The sequence below is a fragment of the Coregonus lavaretus genome (assembly GCF_964263955.1).
Source record: "Coregonus lavaretus genome assembly, chromosome: 9".
In the NCBI taxonomy this organism is placed as follows: Eukaryota; Metazoa; Chordata; class Actinopteri; order Salmoniformes; family Salmonidae; genus Coregonus; species Coregonus lavaretus.
Genome location: NC_139996.1, coordinates 6,670,448 through 6,690,785, shown reverse-complemented (window position 1 = coordinate 6,690,785; position 20,338 = coordinate 6,670,448). Strand labels below are relative to the sequence as shown.

Sequence of the window (20,338 nt, the reverse complement as noted above, 5' to 3'; positions counted from 1 at the left end):
CTTAAGGAAGAATGAAGAAACCGGCGGTTTCCCTGGGTTGAGTTGGAAGATAAGTTTTGAGTAGCCAGAGGAGTGTGATTGTGCGGCAGGAATCATCGTCATGAGCGCAGGTTTGTTGACTGGCAATAGTTGATGAGAAGTGTCAATCGATGTCGTTTGGGTTGTCGAATTTGTCAAGCAAGCTATAAATAGTCGTTTAATATTGTTATTTAAACAATGCTAAATTTGGGATTCAAATCAAATGTATTTGGTATAAAATAATAATTGGAGCTGTTTGGTGGCCCTAGTGCATACACTAGGCTAGTGTTGATTGTCGTTGTGCCTGGAGTATTGGATTGGTCCAATTGGCATAAGAACGGGCTGGAGGGAGTTTCCACCATATTTCTTACTACATTCAGTTCCTTTTAAATCCATGAAGAAAAGTGAGCAAGTGCACATTTAGTAGCTACTCTGTCCACTTGACCACTCAGCAGTCACATAACCCGGCACCAGCTCCATACTCCCCCCTCCTAGTAATTCCCATCGCTGCCTTGTTGGCTGGGCCATTCATGAGATTACTGTACTGTTGAGAAGTGTGTGTGGAGAAAACAATAGTCATGTGATATGCCTGGTATGTCAACCCCGCTGAGTGGTATTGTGGTACTTGGTGACGGGCCTTTTTCTCCTCTTTCACCCAGCATCTGTCTGCCTTTTCAGAAAATTTAAATGTTCAATGGATTATTCGTTATTTTTTTTTTATACTTCAAGAATCTTGAGAATATTACCTTTTACTTTCATTTGAGTGCTTGAAGTCTTCGGGATTTTGCCACTTTCTCTCAATTTTTAACACCTGTTTCGTTCTCTCTCTCTCTCACGCTCTCTCTCTCTCTCTCTCTCTCTCTCTCTCTCTCTCTCCCCCTCTCTCTCCAGGCATGCAGAAACCACCGGTTGCCCCCAAACCAAAGATCGCCCAGCCACAGAGGCCAGGGCCCTACCCCTCCTCGGCCCCCAAACGAGATGGCCTCTCCCAGGCTTCCCTCGGTACACCAAAGACAGTTAAACCAGCTCTGGCCCCCAAACCACCATGCCTACCCAAACCATGCCTCACCACCGCTGTGGAGTACAAACCTCTCTCCTCAAAGACTACCCATCACCATCAGACAACCGTGCAAGATTCTCAGAGACCATCAGAGATGTCTACAAGTATAGGTCTTCTGAACTCCAGGAATGGAATACCTGATTGGGATTATATTATTCCTATCTGCCTGTGTAGCCAGAATAACTGTCTGTGTGTGGGGAACGGTAACGCAACGGATGTAGTGATTGACACAATTCAAAAAGACTTGAAAACATTGCATAACAAAGGCAAAACGGAGGAATCTAGAATAAATCCGGTTCCCAGATTTCGATCTCGAGAGAACAAAGGAGCCAACAACAACAAGAGCCAAGCAGTCAACAACACTCTACCAGACATTTGCGTACAGGCTGTGTTGCTGTCCACCAATAACCACCTCTTAAACCCCAAACAGAACCTAAACTCAGACATTGTGACGCCATCGTCACACCCTGACATAAAGCACCCTCTTCCTCAGAGCAATGAAGCCAACGGTAACGCCGTCACCACCTCCTCTAATGCCATTGGTGACGGAGAACAGGAAGACCCCACCAGCTCCACAGGGATTGGCAGAGACACTGGCACATCCAATCAGAACCCAGCTGCTCCTAGGAAGCCCCTCCCTGTCCCTGTACTACGGAAACCCAGGAAGTCTGCTCTGGTTGGACAGGAAGACCCAGAGGAGGGGAGGGGTAGAGCGGAGGGGAGGCCAGGGAGGGAAACGACTGTCAGAAAGGTGAAGGTGTCACTGGAGAGGAAGAGCAGCCCATCTCTTTCTGTCAACGCACCTGCTTCTCGGGCGCACAACGTCCCAGAATGTCCTGCCAGTACAAATGATAGCTGGGAGGGTCTCCCATCCTACAGGACACCCGGCCCACCACCTGTTCCTGCTGCTCCCCCTCCCAGAAAGGACGCATTTCTGTCTGAACCTGAGAGAGGAGCACAGACCTCCTCTGCCACCTCCTCTCAGCACCTCCTCCCCACCTCCTCCCCTCTGCACCTCCTCCCCACGGATGACGGCGTCTATGAAATGGAGTGTTCAGTGGAAGAGGAGGAGGAAGGGAAGGATGAAGAGGAGGAGGAGATACATGGTGAGATTAGTTGTCGTCCTCTCTCGACCAGTCTTCCCAACCAGCTAGAGTTCGACTCCAACTGCCACTTTCTCCTCACCTTAGCAACCACTAAGCGTTACAAAGAAAATGCGAGTGCTCAAAACAAGATGGCCGGCGTCCCCAAGAAACCGCTGGGACACAGCTCCCCAGGAGCATGGGTACTGAAGAAGGAACTGTCAGAAGAGAGAGAAGGGGAGGAACGAAAGACTTCCGATAGTGACGATGATGGACGTGCCCTCACCAAGGCCGTGAAAGCTATGAGAAAGCTCCCTGCAACCCCAGGAGAGGATAAACCACGAAGGAGCAGCATCCTTCAGACGCTGGTGTCTCCTGTATCCCGTAAGGGGAGCACAGACAACACACAGACAAAGGGCAGCTTGCCAACAGATGAAACGCTGTCACCGTCCAAGCAGTCTCGCTCCAGCCTGGGGAAACAGAAGGCCAAGTCCTTCTCCTCCGCCGACCTGACCCCCTCTGTGGGACAGAAACGGAACTCCTTCCGGAGGCTTCTGGATCTGAAACTCTCTGTCAAGATGCTGCCCAAGCTGCTAGCCAAGGGAGGCCAGTCTCTAGACTGTACTGCAGCTGAGGCAGAACAATGTGCGGATGATGTACACCAAAATAGTGGCGTCTGTTTCCAGGAACGCCTGGGCGTTCGGGTGGGGGACGCCTGCAAGTTCTCCTGTCCCCAGCTGGGGGTGATCGGGGTTGGTACGGAGCAGAGCGTGGACGGGGATGAGATCCACTACCCCGGAGCGGAGCAGGCTGTGGAGTATGAAAATGTTCCCTATTACGAGGCGATACCTGAGTATTTTAACCAGCCAGTTGGACTGGGACTACGGGGGAGTGAGCTGAGGGTGGGTACACCACCGGACCAGTCGGAGTGGCACAACCACCTGTATGATGATGCCAATATCTATGAGGAACAGGAGCCGTACCATACCCTGAAGAAACACAGTGAACAGCACAGCAGCACTGAGAGGTATTCTTCTGATTGTTTGTTCTAATGCCGTCAAGGTAAAATGACCCAGACTCTTTTTCTTTTTGAATAGATTTGACATATGTTGCGTATGTTTTGTTGGACAGGGAAGAGGAATGTAGTAGGAAAGATAGATGGAGACTGAATGTGTCAGAAAGGCAGTGGACTGGATTCGAACCCGCTGCGATTCAAAGTGGCATAAACTCTATTTACAGCTGCCAGCCAAGTCCTCTCATATCCTGATGCAGCGTTCTAGGAGAAGCGATAACTGTCAATGTGACTTCCTTGCATGTGTGTGGTTGTTGAGTTGGATACTCCACTCTGTCTGGTGAGGAAGACTGGCACTAAAGCGTGTTCTATCTTAGCAGCACACCTTTCACAGGTTGGTTGTTATTCTTAGCGATTCTGTGTCATGAGTCATGACAGACTAAGGGGAATTATGCTCAGTATGTAGTGTTAATGGAAACTCCAGTCGGGTGAGCTGAGCTAGGCTGGCACTAAAGCGTGTTCTGGAGTGACACATCTTTCAGAGATTCACTTAAATATCCAGCTGCAGGGAGTTTAGTGTAATGAGGGATGTTGTTTGATGACCCTTTCCTCAGAAACATAAGCAACATTTCCATACATTTTAGTCCTTTTTAGTAGTCACTCTTATCCAGTTACTTAGAGACTATATATAGTCTTGCATCGCTGTCTGTCACTCTTTTAGAGGTTTGTTGTGGCCATTTTAGAATCTAGGTCTATTCTGAGCAGACTTTAAAGGTAAGGTATCAGTGTTATCGGTACCTCAACGACCGGCACTAAAAGTGGTCTGACTAAAAATCAGTTGGCGTTTGAAAAATGTAAAGCAGCTCAGGATTACAGTGTTCTGTGTTCTGTGCCTTGAACCAACGGCTCAGTGTGTTAGTCAGGCCTGTGCGTTTCAGAGTGCAACAATCACAAACAAAGCACAATCAGCTGATCACTTATACAAAACAGCCATAGAAGCATCTCTACTGTGAACAGGGTATATTGCCTAAGTATGCACAGAGGAGGCGGCTACTTCAGGTAGCCCGAGTTCTAAACAAATCCTACCAGCCCCTATCAAGAGTTCTGCCAAGCCTTTTGCTTGGCTAGGTGGTATTTTTGTAATATTATAGCTTGTTGGAGTCAATAAGGGGTTAGGATTAGGGTAGAGTTACCGGTTTGGAACCGGGGCTTTCTAATGTTTGGTTTGACCTGTGGCTTACACCTATCCAAACCTTTCATTTCCTCATGTTCTAGGAGTAGAGAGGGGTAACTGGTTTGGAACCAAGTCCTTTGTCATGTTTGGGTTGGCGGCAGAGGTGGCATCCAGCCAAACCCGTCAGCTGACCCAAGGCATTGCTTTTGGTCTTGTATGTTGAGTTGTGTGTGAGGAGTTGACTAGTAAAATGTGTTTTCCCTGGTCGGACTGTCAAACCTCTATGTCATGTGTGTACTGTGTGGTCACTCCAGGAAATGGTGGAATACTAATGGACTGATGATTTTTCTTCAGTAAAAGATACCCCCCCCCCACTTGCCCAGTTCCCTTCTCTCCCTCTTTCACATTTATACACTTTTTTTTTAAGGTTACACTCTGTCTTCCCACCCCTTCTTTCCCATAGGTATGAGACTGTGAGTTTCAGGATGATTTTCCAGGTGTGTGTCTGTTCTTACTGACCATCATATCTTGTTCCAACAGGAGTTCTGTAGATGAGGATGTTGGCCCACTAGATGATGAAGGTCAGTCTGATGAGGACATCATGGTTCAGAGTTCAGATGAAGAGGACGATGACAGTTCTTCCTCTAGTAAAGGAGAACCTGAGCATCCTGAGGAGAGGGAGGTGAGACACTGCAATTAGAAAGAAAATATGCCACTTAGCAGACGTTCTTATGTGAAGTGACTTGCAGTACAGTGAGTGCATGCATTTCTAGTATCTGATCCCTGTGAGAATTGAACCAATAACCTTGGTGAAATGTAGTGATTTACCTGATGTGTTTGTACCCGTGTCCTTGCCAGGCTGGCAGTGGCGCCAAGCAGAGCAAGATAGTCCACATCGCCAGGGAGATCATGAGCTCCGAGAATGTATTTGTCAACGTCCTGAAGCTTCTCCATATCGTGAGTATTCTGGCATTTTCCCTCTGTGCTACATATTTGATAGCCTATCAACACCGTTTTTGTATGAAGCTATCTTAGTCTCAAGTCCTGTGGTTTGTGTTTTTCTGTACTGTATAGTTTTCATCTAGTGAGAACTCCCGTATGTTCTCCAGACTGCTCCATGTGTGTTTGATTATGCTAACCACTGGGCCACACCCCACCAAGAGGGGACACACTGGGTTTCTGGGCCTTGCACACTACACCTCACTCCTCTCATCCGCACGGCTTGCATTCCTGTTGGTTTCCCTAGGCCTTTCAGCGGTGGTGTGATCTGACAGTGGTCCAAGAGAGAGAGAGAAATTATGTTCAGCTGGTCTGAGCTGGAGTATGGTCACTTAATGGTGTTTTGTTGAACTTAGTTTTGGTCTAACCAGTCATTCGCTGCTATCCTGCTCGGTTTAGGTTTGAACATCTTACCAATAGTGAAACAGCTGATGTCTAGGTTCAGCCAGGGATTTTTCTAATTAGTTGCACAATAGGGGTTTTTTTTTCTCCTTGTTTACACATACAGTACATTCCAAGGACTAAGACGTGGTAGGTCTGCACGAGATACGAAGTGAGAGAATAATGCTGTAGGCAGTGCCTCAGATGAAACATGACTGACTGAGTCACTAGCTCTGAAACCACACTGTGGGGGAGAGGCAGGAAGTTATGCTGTAGGCATGTGTTTGATTCAGCAATCTATCTGCCCTTTTAACCAAATCACCAGTGTAATGGAAAATGTATTGCCGTCTTCACTGACTGGTTGTGGGGTGATGGGGCATATTGATATTCATATTGTGGGGCCATGATTTGTTATGGGGGTGTCCTGTGCAGTCCCCTTACCCCCCCCAGTACTTGAACCTTGATCCCCCCCCCCCCCCCCCCCCCACCTCAGCTGAGCAGTGCATTAAGACTGTGAGCAGCAGATGTAACCAACAGGAGCTCCCTGCTACAGGGCCTGGGCCCCTTACGGCCAATCTGGTGCTGAATGTGTTGTAATCTGTTCTGTAAGCAGTTTCTCTGTTGCCCTAGTTGTGCCCCGTAAACCACAAATAAAGCACCAAATACCTCCACCATCATCAGAAAGAGAAGCAGAAACAGCTTTCCCTGCTAGCCCCAAGGCTCTTCTCCTCCCCTCCCCTCCCCTCCCGCTACCCTCCTCTACTCTTTAAGGACTGGGGATGTGTGGGGTTCCTGGAAACAAACAGGGCTTTAATGGAAGGCTGCTTGGTATAGAGGTCAGAGGTCGAGGATGGCTCGTGCACTGAAATGTTCGCAATTTAGAACATTTGGTGTGGTGTGTTTGCAGCCTAACACTTTTAATGTGTTCTATAAAAAGAATAGCCATGATATACAGACTAATTGTGTGTGTGTGTGTGTGTGTGTGTGTGTGTGTGTGTGTGTTGCCTGTCTTTCTCTCTGACACGTCCATCCCTCTCCCCCTACAGGACTTCCGTGAGGCGGTGGCAAAGACGTCCCGTCGGAGTGGGAAGCCTGTTATAGAGGAGCCTATTCTGAACCAGATCCTGTACTATCTGCCCCAGCTCTACGAACTGAACCAGGACCTGCTCAGAGAGCTGGAGGAGAGGGTCGCCCAGTGGTACTAGTTTAGAACAATAGAATTTTCACAGTACCGTGCCAACCTGAACCGATCTGTGCTGGCATGGACTTCCATGTTTTTATATTGTCCTTTCCAGCAAGGTTCCAGTATCTATTGTGGATGCATAACCAGGCCAGCTCAACACAGCTCGTCTTGGATTGACTCAGTAGTGTGAAAAGGGTGTAATTAGAATTCATAGAATTATTCATTATATTTCTATGACCAGACCCACCACTATCTGATCTCCATCAACATCCTTTAATAACCATGACGAAGCAATTACACCTACATAAGTCTCTGTCATGACACACAAACACACATCTATCAGTCCTCAGGTAAACCACACATAAAAATCAAATCAGGTGGTAAATCTAAGCTTGACTGGTTAAATGTTGCATCTTTCACCAATACTGTGCTAGCTCTAACTGAAATAAATCAGAGACTCCATCGCTCACTCTCTTAATGTCTGAGCCTCTGTTTCATTGATCAGGGACGAGCATGGTCGGCTAGCGGACATCTTTGTGAAGAAAGGGCCCTATCTGAAGATGTACTCCACGTACATCCGAGAATTTGACAAGAATGTGGCCCTACTAGACGAGCATAGCAGGAAGAACCCAGCCTTCGCGGCAGTGGTGCGGGAATTTGAGGTAAACCACTGGGTCAACCCGTTTTGGTGTGTTATTGCTTGAAGTTGAAGGGTTGTTTGTGATATGCTTGGTGTTGGTGTCTCTCGGTATGTGTGTGTGTGTGTGTGTGTGTGTGTGTGTTTTACTTTCTGTCTGTACATGTGTGCATGTTTGTGCCTGCCAGTGTGTATTGTAAATAATGTTTTCTGACTCTGTTGCTCAGGCTGGTCCTCGCTGTGCCAGCCTTGCTCTGAGGCATTACCTACTGAAACCTGTTCAGAGGATCCCTCAATATCAGATGCTGCTCACAGGTAAACTGCAGCAGAGTGTGTGGTTGTTATGGGCCGTGTTCCAGAGTGTGTGGTTGTTATGGGCCGTGTTCCTGGACACAGTCCTGGACAACGAAAAAAGCCTGTCAGACATATCAGGATTAGACTATTACTATTCAAATGTGCACAGAGAGCTAACAAGATTGCTAAATCATTGCACATAATTACAGTAAACAACTCCTTCCACCTTTTCATCGGCAAGATTAGCAAATTTAGGCATGACATGCCAGCAACAAATGCCGACACTATACATCCAAGTATAACTGACCAAATTATGAAAGACAAGCATTGTAATTTTGAGTGTGGAAAAGGTGAAAAAATGATTGTTGTCTATCAACAATGATAAGCCACCTGGGTCTGAAAACTTGGATGGAAAATTACTGAGGATAATAGTGGACGGTATTGCTACTCCTATTTGCCATATCTTCAATCTAAGCCTCCAAGAAAGTGTGTGCCCTCAGACCTGGAGGGAAGCAAAAGTAATTCCGCTACCCAAGAATAGTAAAGCCCCCTTTACTGGCTCAGGTAGCTTAGTGGGTAAGAGCGTTGTGCCAGTAACCGAAAGGTCGCTGGTTCTAATCCCGGAGCCGACTAGGTGAAAAATCTGTTGATGTGCCCTTAAGCAAGGCACTTAACCCTAATTGCTCCTGTAAGTCGCTCTGGATAAGAGAGTCTGCTAAATGACTAAAATGTAAAATGTAAATATCCAACCAATCAGCCTGTTACCAACCCTTAGTAAACTTTGGGAAAAATTGTGTTTGACCAGATACAGGTACAATGCTATTTTACAGTAAACAAATTGACAACAGACTTTCAGCACGCTTATAGGGAAGGACATTCAACGTGCATGGCACTTACACAAATGACTGATGATTGGCTGAGAGAAATTGATGATAAAAGATTGTGGGAGCTGTTTTGTTAGACTTCAGTGCGGCTTTTGACATTATCGATCATAGTCTTCTGATGGAAAAATGTATGTGTTATGGCTTTACACCCCCTGCTATATTGTGGATAAAGAGTTACCTGTCTAACAGAACACAGAGGGTGTTCTTTAATGGAAGCCTCTCAAACATAATCCAGGTGGAATCAGGAATTCCCCAGGGCAGCTGTCTAGGCCCCTTGCTTTTTCCCATCTTTACTAATGACATGCCACTGGCTTTGAGTAAAGCCAGTGTGTCTATGTATGCGGATAACTCAACACTATACACGTCAGCTACTACAGCAACTGAAATCACTGCAACACTTAACAAAGAGCTGCAGTCAGTTTCAGAATGGGTGGCAAGAAATAAATTAGTCCTAAATATTTCTAAAACTAAAAGCATTGTATTTGGGACAAATCATTCACTATACCCTAAACCTCAACTAAATCTTATAATGAATAATGTGGAAATTGAGCAAGTTGAGGAGACTAAACTGATTGGAGTAACCCTGGATTGTAAACTGTCATGGCCAAAACATGTTGATGCAGCAGTAGCTAAGATGGGGAGAATTCTGTCCATAATAAAGCGTTGCTCTGCCTTCTTAACAACACTATCAACAAGGCAGGTCCTACAGGCTCTAGTTTTGTCGCAGCTGGACTACTGTTCAGTCGTGTGGTCAGGTGCCACAAAGAGGGACTTAGGAAAATTACAATTGGCTCAGAACAGGGCAGCACGGCTGGCCCTTGGATGTACACGGAGAGCTAACATTAATAATATGAATGTCAATCTCTCATGGCTCAAAGTAGAGGAGAGATTGACTTCATCACTACTTGTTTTCGTAAGAAGTATTGACATGCTGAATGCACAGAAATGTCTGTTTTTAAACATCTAGCATACAGCTCGGACACTCATGCATACCCCACAAGACATGCCACCAGAGGTCTCTTCACAATCCCCAAGTCCAGAACAGACTATGGGAGGCACACAGTACTACATATAGCCATGACAACATGGAACTCTATTCCACATCAGGTAACTGATGCAAGCAGCAGAATCAGATTTTTTTTAAACAGGTAGAAATACACCTTATGGAACAGTGGGGACTGTGAAGAGACACACAGGTACAGACACAAGCTTACACATACAGTGGGGAAAAAAAGTATTTAGTCAGCCACCAATTGTGCAAGTTCTCCCACTTAAAAAGATGAGAGAGGCCTGTAATTTTCATCATAGGTACACGTCAACTATGACAGACAAATTGAGAAAATAAAATTCCAGAAAATCACATTGTAGGATTTTTAATGAATTTATTTGCAAATTATGGTGGAAAATAAGTATTTGGTCAATAACAAAAGTTTCTCAATACTTTGTTAAATACCCTTTGTTGGCAATGACACAGGTCAAACGTTTTCTGTAAGTCTTCACAAGGTTTTCACACACAGTTGCTGGTATTTTGGCCCATTCCTCCATGCAGATCTCCTCTAAAGCAGTGATGTTTTGGGGCTGTCGCTGGGCAACACGGACTTTCAACTCCCTCCAAAGATTTTCTATGGGGTTGAGATCTGGAGACTGGCTAGGCCACTCCAGGACCTTGAAATGCTTCTTACGAAGCCACTCCTTCGTTGCCCGGGCGGTGTGTTTGGGATCATTGTCATGCTGAAAGACCCAGCCACGTTTCATCTTCAATGCCCTTGCTGATGGAAGGAGGTTTTCACTCAAAATCTCACGATACATGGCCCCATTTATTCTTTCCTTTACACGGATCAGTCGTCCTGGTCCCTTTGCAGAAAAACAGCCCCAAAGCATGATGTTTCCACCCCCATGCTTCACAGTAGGTATGGTGTTCTTTGGATGCAACTCAGCATTCTTTGTCCTCCAAACACGACGAGTTGAGTTTTTACCAAAAAGTTCTATTTTGGTTTCATCTGACCATATGACATTGTCCCATTCTGGATTATCCAAATGCACTCTAGCAAACTTCAGACGGGCCTGGACATGTACTGGCTTAAGCAGGGGGACACGTCTTGCACTGCCGGATTTGAGTCCCTGGCGGCGTAGTGTGTTACTGATGGTAGGCTTTGTTACTTTGGTACCAGCTCTCTGCAGGTCATTCACTAGGTCCCCCCGTGTGGTTCTGGGATTTTTGCTCACCGTTCTTGTGATCATTTTGACCCCACGGGGTGAGATCTTGCGTGGAGCCCCAGATCGAGGGAGATTATCAGTGGTCTTGTATGTCTTCCATTTCCTAATAATTGCTCCAACAGTTGATTTCTTCAAACCAAGCTGCTTACCTATTGCAGATTCAGTCTTCCCAGCCTGGTGCAGGTCTACAATTTTGTTTCTTGTGTCCTTTGACAGCTCTTTGGTCTTGGCCATAGTGGAGTTTGGAGTGTGACTGTTTGAGGTTGTGGACAGGTGTCTTTTATACTGATAACAAGTTCAAACAGGTGCCATTAATACAGGTAACGAGTGGAGGACAGAGGAGCCTCTTAAAGAAGAAGTTACAGGTCTGTGAGAGCCAGAAATCTTGCTTGTTTGTAGGTGACCAAATACTTATTTTCCACCATAATTTGCAAATGAATTCATATAAAAAAAATCCTACAATGTGATTTTCTGGATTTTATTTTCTCAATTTGTCTGTCATAGTTGACGTGTACCTATGATGAAAATTACAGGCCTCTCTCATCTTTTTAAGTGGGAGAACTTGCACAATTGGTGACTGACTAAATACTTTTTTTCCCCACTGTACACATGATACACATGTTAAGACACACACTCTACACACACGTATTTTGTGTTGTAAATATGTGGTAGTAGAGTAGTGGCCTGAGGAAACACACTTAATGTGTTGTGAAAAGTGTTATGAAATCTAATGTCATGTAATACTTTAAATTGTATACAACTGCCTTAATGTTGCTGGACCCTAGGAAGAGGAACTGCTGGGATCCATAATAAATACAAGTAAGCTAAATGGTGTCACATCACCATCTACTGGTCAAAGACATTCAAAACATGTCGAATTCTCCACCTATTCCTCAAGCCACTCATACTAAGATTTTGAAGCATGGTCCAAATCTGATTTGGTGACATAACAAGCTTTAGCATGTAAGAGGGCTTAGCATCGCATGAGACTAATGGACGCACAGCTCTGAACGTTGCCAAAATGTAAACAATTTATTTTCACCACGTCACTCTTGTATAATTCCATTTCACAAGCACCTTTTGGTTGTTGTATATCAGGATTTTCAGAGTCCAATTACATTCCAGGAATTTTCTACACAATTCAAAGCGCTTGTCCTGTGTAGTAACAAAGGCACCTGTATTGACCTATTGAACTGCCAATTGGCCGTTCCTAGTGTCGTATCATTGGCATGTTTTATGTTCTCTGAAATGGTTTGTCTTTTCAGACTACCTGAAGAACCTGTCTCCAGACTCAGCAGATTACAAAGACACACAAGGTAAAGCAAAATTACTTGGTATGATGGTCAATGTCATGGTCATGGTCAAGGATGTCTCTGCATAAAATAATTCTAGACGTATTCCTTCTACATGTAGAGCAAGTGGCCTCAACAGCACAGGGTGTCAACATTATTGTAGAGAGCACGACAAGTGTAGTAGCTGTAATAGACTGAAGTGAACCAGAAAGTCTGGGGTATTAAATGTATTATTTTACTGAAATAGTAGCCTAATCCTGTATCTCCACATCCACCCACAGCTGCCCTGGGCATAGTGAAGGAGGTGGCCAACCATGCCAATGACATCATGAAACAGGGGGTGAGATAGAAGAACATCATTTTACTTGTCTTTAAGTTCACTGCCTTTATGACAATAGCTGTGGTGGAATATTCATTTTTCCTATTTTTCTCTCAGGATAACTTCCAGAAGCTGATTCAGGTTCAGTGCAGTCTGAACGGACACCATGAGATCGTCCTGCCTGGGAGGGTGGGTATCAGCATGGTCCTCCTGGCTCACTGATATGAATTTGGTTCTTCACTGATTGGCTTCGAAAGAGTTATAGCACTGGTATCTGATTGGTGTGTTCCAGGTGTTCCTGAAAGAGGGGGTTCTGATGAAGCTCTCCAGGAAGATCATGCAGCCCAGGATGTTCTTCCTGGTGAGTAGGAAACAAAATTAGCCTTTTTTTTTTTGTTGACACGTTCAGATAGTGCCTTCTGATTCGTTCCTACTGAACACTACCCAGCTGTGTCTGCTTCCTTTCTCCCGGCACATGTATCGAAAGCATAACGTCTGATCATAGCCGCGGGAAGTAGGGGTGTTTTGAAGAAATAAAAAATCCCTTCAAAATTGACTCCTGTATGAGCGGACTAAAATAGTCGTCAGCAGTGTGGGAAGAAAAAATTATCTCAGCACGCCCAACCCATCTTCCCGCAGCCGTGGGTCTGATACCGACAGGCTCGGAGACAGTTTCTATCTATAAGCCATCAGACTGCTGAACACTTGAACTGGACTGACCACCTGCACTGACTCTACAAACCTTAGCACACATGCACTCACTAACCCACACACATACACTGAGTATACCAAACATTAGGAACACCTTCTTAATATTGAGTTGTACCCCCCCCCCCCCCCCCCCCTTTTGCCCTCAGAACAGCCTCAATTCAATGGGTCATGGACTGTACAAGCTGCCGAAAGCGTTCCACAGGGATGCTGGCCCATGTTGACTCCAATGCTTCCCCACTGTTGTGTCAAGTTGGCTGGATGTCCTTTGGGTGGTGGACCATTCTTGATTACACACACAGGAAACTGTTGAGTGTGAAAAAGCCAGCAGCGTTGCAGTTCTTAACACAAACCGGTGCACCTGGCACCCACTACCATACCCCATTCAAAGGGACTTAAAACTTTTGTCTTGCCCATTCACCCTCTGAATGGCACACACACACAATCCATGTCTCAATTGTCTCAAGGCTTAAAAATACTTATTTGACCCATCTCCTCCTCTTAATCTACAGTACCAGTCAAAAGTTTGGACACACTTACTCATTCAAGGGTTTTTCTTTATTTTTACTATTTTCTACATTGTAGAAATAATAGTGAAGACATCAAAACTATGAAATAACACTGGTAAAATAAAGAAAAACCCTTGAATCAGTAGGTGTGTCAACTTTTGACTGGTACTGTACTCTGGTTTGAAGTTGATTTTACAAGTGACATCAATAAGGGATCATAGCTTTCACCTGGATTCACCTGGTCAGGGGGAAAAAAGTATTTAGTCAGCCACCAATTGTGCAAGTTCTCCCACTTAAAAAGATGAGAGAGGCCTGTAATTTTCATCATAGGTACACGTCAACTATGACAGACAAATTGAGATTTTTTTTCTCCAGAAAATCACATTGTAGGATTTTTAATGAATTTATTTGCAAATTATGGTGGAAAATAAGTATTTGGTCACCTACAAACAAGCAAGATTTCTGGCTCTCACAGACCTGTAACTCCTTCTTTAAGAGGCTCCTCTGTCCTCCACTCGTTACCTGTATTAATGGCACCTGTTTGAACTTGTTATCAGTATAAAAGACACCTGTCCACAACCTCAAACAGTCACACTCCAAACTCCACTATGGCCAAGACCAAAGAGCTGTCAAAGGACACCAGAAACAAAATTGTAGACCTGCACCAGGCTGGGAAGACTGAATCTGCAATAGGTAAGCAGCTTGGTTTGAAGAAATCAACTGTGGGAGCAATTATTAGGAAATGGAAGACATACAAGACCACTGATAATCTCCCTCGATCTGGGGCTCCACGCAAGATCTCACCCCGTGGGGTCAAAATGATCACAAGGATCACGGTGAGCAAAAATCCCAGAACCACACGGGGGGACCTAGTGAATGACCTGCAGAGAGCTGGGACCAAAGTAACAAAGCCTACCATCAGTAACACACTACGCCACCAGGGACTCAAATCCTGCAGTGCCAGACGTGTCCCCCTGCTTAAGCCAGTACATGTCCAGGCCCGTCTGAAGTTTGCTAGAGTGCATTTGGATGATCCAGAAGAGGATTGGGAGAATGTCATATGGTCAGATGAAACCAAAATAGAACTTTTTGGTAAAAACTCAACTCGTCGTGTTTGGAGGACAAAGAATGCTGAGTTGCATCCAAAGAACACCATACCTGCAGTGAAGCATGGGGTGGAAACGTCATGCTTTGGGGCTGTTTTTCTGCAAAGGGACCAGGACGACTGATCCGTGTAAAGGAAAGAATGAATGGGGCCATGTCTTGTGAGATTTTGAGTGAAAACCTCCTTCCATCAGCAAGGGCATTGAAGATGAAACGTGGCTGGGTCTTTCAGCATGACAATGATCCCAAACACACCGCCCGGGCAACGAAGGAGTGGCTTCGTAAGAAGCATTTCAAGGTCCTGGAGTGGCCTAGCCAGTCTCCAGATCTCAACCCCATAGAAAATCTTTGGAGGGAGTTGAAAGTCTGTGTTGCCCAGCGACAGCCCCAAAACATCACTGCTCTAGAGGAGATCTGCATGGAGGAATGGGCCAAAATACCAGCAACAGTGTGTGAAAACCTTGTGAAGACTTACAGAAAACGTTTGACCTGTGTCATTGCCAACAAAGGGTATATAACAAAGTATTGAGAAACTTTTGTTATTGACCAAATACTTATTTTCCACCATAATTTGCAAATAAATTCATAAAAAATCCTACAATGTGATATTCTCGAATTTTTTTTCTCATTTTGTCTGTCATAGTTGACGTGTACCTATGATGAAAATTACAGGCCTCACTCATCTTTTTAAGTGGGAGAACTTGCACAATTGGTGGCTGACTAAATACTTTTTTTCCCCACTCAGAGTATATACATTCATGCTACGCACACATCACAACGACTGCTTCCAGACTCATGATTATTATTATTATTGCTAAATACTGCACAATGAGCAATTCCAGTGAAATAAAATGTATTTCTTATATTATTTTTTTACCAGTTCAACGACACATTGCTGTACACCACCCCTGTTCAATCTGGCCAGTTCAAACTCAACAACATGCTGTCTCTGACTGGGATGAAGGTGAGAGCTCATTATCTGTGTCTGAAATTGCACCCTGTTCTCTATATAGTGCACTAATTCTGGCCAGAGCCACATAAAGCAATATAGATCAATTTCAGATTAGCTCATAGTTTTTTAATGTTCCACCACAAAATTATAGTATTACTCTGGTAAGAAAGCTTGTAATAGTTATGTTAAAAATATGAATGTAATTGCAGGTTAGCAAACCCAGCCAAGAGGCCTTTCAGAATGAGCTGACCATTGAGAGTGTGGAACGCTCCTTCATACTCTCTGGCAGGTGAGAACCGGTCACAATATAGAGCAAGTTGTAATGCTTCATATTTAAGCAATAAGGCCTGAGGGGGTGTGGTATACGGTCAATATACCCACGGCTAAGGGCTGTTCTTAGCCACGGCGCAACGAGGAGTGCCTCGATACAGCCCTTAGCCATGGTAATTTGGCCATATACCACAAACCCCAGAGGTGCCTTATTGCTATTATAAACTGGTTACTAACGTAATTAGAGCAGTAAAAATACATGTTTTGTCATACCCGTGGTATTATGGTCTGATATACCACGGCTGTCAGCCAATCAGCATTCAGGGCTCGAACCAACCAGGTTATAATACTGATTATAAGCATGTATGAGACTTTATCATCTCTTTTATAAAAGAGCTTATTCAAAATGGCTGGTATTTAGTCAGGATCGTTATGAGATTATTATAAGACATTATAACAGGTTCATACATGCTTATGACAATTCTTTAAATAATTGTAACTGCATAATAATACATGATACCTGCTGGCTTTGTAGAGTGTTACCCATCTATTTACCCTTGCATTAAACAATAATTTCATGTCCAGTTCAGCAGTAGACTGACACGTCCTGTCTTCTTCTTCTGTAGTTCTGCGGTGGAGAGAGATGATTGGCTTGAGGCCATCTCCACGGCGATCAATGACTACACCAGGAAGAAGATCTCCTTCATCTCCAGCAAGTCTCAGGAGGAGGTAGTGATGACATGACAAGCGTTACAATGCATTATAACTGCGTCATAGTGCATTATATCTGCAGGCTTTGAGTAAGGTATTACAGAAGGGTTGAGATGGGCAGAAGACACAAATTGGACAATAAAGTATATTCTATACTATTCTATGTGCAGACTGGGTCTGAGGACACTGGCAGTGGAGTTCCCCTGGGTTCTAAGGCCCCTATCTGGATCCCAGACCCAAGGGCCACCATGTGTATGGTCTGCACCTGTGAGTTCACCCTCACCTGGAGACGACACCACTGCCGAGCCTGTGGAAAGGTAAGGGGCACAATTAAATAGAGCATTAAGAACATTTAATTAAAACATTATATTGTATTGCTATGGATGAGGGGGGCATCTTCCACTGGGACCACAGAACATATGCCTCAGTTGATTTAAGAATTCCACTCAAAATCATTAAAGAAAGGCTGGGATTTGTTGCTGTACCATTGGTTTATGTTTCAGTGTATGCATTACATACATGCATTGCAAATATTGCACACTCTAGAATGCCCTTCAAGCCAATCAGAAACTAGTATTCAACAATGCCGTGGTATAGTAATAATGTTTGTACACCATCTATAGGTGGTGTGCCAGTCCTGCTCCTCCAACAAACAATGTCTGGAGTATCTGAAGAACCAGCTGGCCAGAGTGTGTGATCAGTGCTTTATTGTACTACAGCAGCAGAGAAGTAAGATGTGTGTGTGTGTGTGTGTGTGTTAAGAACCAGCTGACTATAGTGTGTGATCAGTGCTTCATAGCCAGCAGAGGCGTAAGGCCTGCTTCCATGTAACACACTGTTACACAGTAGAAGGCCCAATGCCTTGGCCTCTATCTTTTGTGTTCATGCCATACGGGACGAGGCTACCACTGGCCAGTCTGACATAGTGATTTGCTTCTTTTCACTTAGGGTCACCGTGATCATCTGTTAATTGTCAGGGCTACACTACAGTACGCTATGAAAATAAACGTGTCATTTGCTGTATTAGCAATGTACTTGCAGACCTGCAGATGCCATTTTTACAGATTGGCACTTGCGATAGGTGTCTCCTAAGGTGTCTCCAACGATGACGTGATGTCAATAAATTATGTATTGGCTTTAACACGTACACATTCTTGATGAATAAGATCCAATGTGTTGTTTTAATCTGAAAGGGACTTGTTTCCCCCACACATCATTTAACATGGCAATGGTTTATGTCAAAGTTAATCTGAGTAAATCATTAGATGGACATCCGTACAGACTAGAATAGAACTTGCTTCCAAACAGTGGTTCGTTGATTGATTGGTTTACTTTATTTTGTAGATGAATAAAGACATGCAGAAGAACACTATATATGTTGGGTCCAGCGATTAGACATTTATTTTGTCCGTTCCCTTTTGTAGGTGAAAAGGCCCTGTCTCCAACTCTCTCCCCTGGTGGAAAATCCTCCTTTGCTTTCGCCAGGAAAACGAAGAGGATTCCTGCTGCCCTCAAGGAGGTGACTAGTCCACCACTCTAAAGTTCAATTAGGGTCTCGTTCGTGTTCATTAGGGGACACCATAGGAAAACGTTTCGTACTGGAAAATTAGCATTTTCAGATTCAAATACCTCCCCGGGTTCAGACCGTTTTCATCCATTTGGTGCCCACTGAACACGACCCATATGTTACTGATGATTAGTCAGTGATGCTATCCAATAATCTTTGCTGTTTCAGGTGTCCGCAAACACAGTCAACTCGTCTATGAGTGGTTACCTGCAGAGGTCAAAGGGCAATAAGAAGCAGGGGAAGAGGCTTTGGTTCGTCATCAAGAACAAGGTCCTGTATACGTACGCTGCCAGTGAGGTAGGTGCTGCAGTGGACTCTATTGTAAATTCATCTGATCAAGATTTTCTGACAAAGACCTTCTCAATGTATTCGACACCTGTTACTCACATAGCACACATGCCTCTGCTATTCTATATTATTTTATTTTATTTTATTTTTTATATATGAAAAAGACAAGTGTTTGAGTTTAATTCACCAAAATCCAACCCCTCTCTCTCTCTCTCTCTCTCTCTCTCTCTCTCTCTCTCTCTCTCTGTCTCTCTCTCTGTCTCTGTCTCTCTCTCTCTCTCTCTCTCTCTCTCTCTCTCTGTCTCTCTCTCTCTGTCTCTCTCTATCTATCTCTCTCTCTCTCTCTCTCTCTCTCTCTCTCTCTCTCTCTCCTCCCCCCGTCATAGAACGTGGCAGCTTTAGAGAGCCAGCCATTGCTGGGCTTCATGTTGAAAGAGGAGGAAGAGGGTCCAGGGCCAGCAGCTCAGAAGCAGCAGTTCAAGCTCTATCACAAAAACACGCTGCATTACATTTTCAAGGCCGACGACTGCCAAACCGCCCAAAGGTACAGAAGGATTTCAATGCCAATCATATGATGCTATTGATAGGATACACATGTGTTCCCTCTTGAAAGCGCATGCTTCCCAGCCGAAACAGTTCGGTAGAGTTTGTGCATATATTATGACGACATTTTGTGACGTTTTTGTTCGTTTTGGACTTCGGTGAGGGATTTTTTTTGGCTGTTCAGGCACACAAAATTTTTTATGGAGGCAAGCCGAAGTTCGGAGCCGAAGTCTACGCCCCTTCATCGGTGATTGGTCAACAGTAGGGATTCTTCAATAAAGTCTTTATCATTGAACAAGAGACGACTTGTTTTCATGCATATTTTTCATTGAAAAATACTGCACGGAATATCTTAGTTAGATTTTAAAATTGCGCAAAAACATCCAAATGAATAAGATTTCTTGAGTTATCTTCGATTAATTCAGACTATTTTGAGGAAGTTTAACTGGCTACGGCGTCTCAAAGTGGACAAACAGTACTATTGCGCTTTTTTTTTTCTTGTTTTTCAAGCAAAGGTCTTTTTAAGGAAGTATGCGCGCACTCGTTCGGTTCACCTAGCCGAATGGCCGGCAGCCGAACTGAAGCATGCTGACGCTTTACTCTCAACTGTGATACACATATGTGATTACCTACTAACTGTATTATTTTGTCTTTGACAGATGGATAGATGCGTTCAAGGAAGCCATGGTGCTCTGACCATCACTCTCTGTACCCGCAGTCGATTAACTGTACCTAAGCAGTAACATTATGAAGGTGTGGCTGTGTCACTCTGTATGATGATGATGATGATGTGGATATTGTAATTGTAATACAATTAATATGTCTCTACTGAAAACAATAAGAGGAAGGGGAGGTATTAATTGCTGATGCAAGCACACCTATATCCCCAATTAAGGATTTTTAAGCATTAATGAAATACACATTTTATTGTTATGAACCTGATTTCTTTGGTGGGCATTATGGCTGATAGAGCACAGGTGGGTCGTTCCACCAATCAGGTGCCTTTTGAGTAGTGTAACGTGGTGTGGAAAAAAACCGTTTGATTTCACCTAATTTTAACATTTTGTCATAGAGCGCATGTTCAACTTCATAGAAAAACATGTTTTTCCATCTCAAGTGGTTCAATAAAAATAT

At 44.3% G+C, this 20,338-nt stretch overlaps 1 protein-coding gene across 1 annotated transcript; it reads left to right on the top strand.

Moving 5' to 3' along the window:
* Positions 1-28: 28 nt before the first annotated feature.
* LOC311135103 (FYVE, RhoGEF and PH domain-containing protein 6-like) lies at positions 29-19,900 on the top strand (the record flags this gene model as incomplete). Its single annotated transcript, XM_084168977.1, has 20 exons — positions 29-110; positions 910-3,187; positions 4,887-5,028; positions 5,205-5,303; positions 6,773-6,924; positions 7,415-7,571; positions 7,774-7,861; positions 12,207-12,257; positions 12,515-12,573; positions 12,670-12,741; positions 12,845-12,913; positions 15,754-15,837; positions 16,035-16,114; positions 16,722-16,824; positions 16,977-17,123; positions 17,430-17,535; positions 18,231-18,325; positions 18,542-18,670; positions 19,048-19,205; positions 19,864-19,900. Exons 1-20 carry the CDS (start codon positions 101-103, stop codon positions 19,898-19,900), a joined length of 4,116 nt encoding a protein of 1,371 aa, XP_084025103.1. The 5' UTR covers positions 29-100.
* Positions 19,901-20,338: the final 438 nt, after the last annotated feature.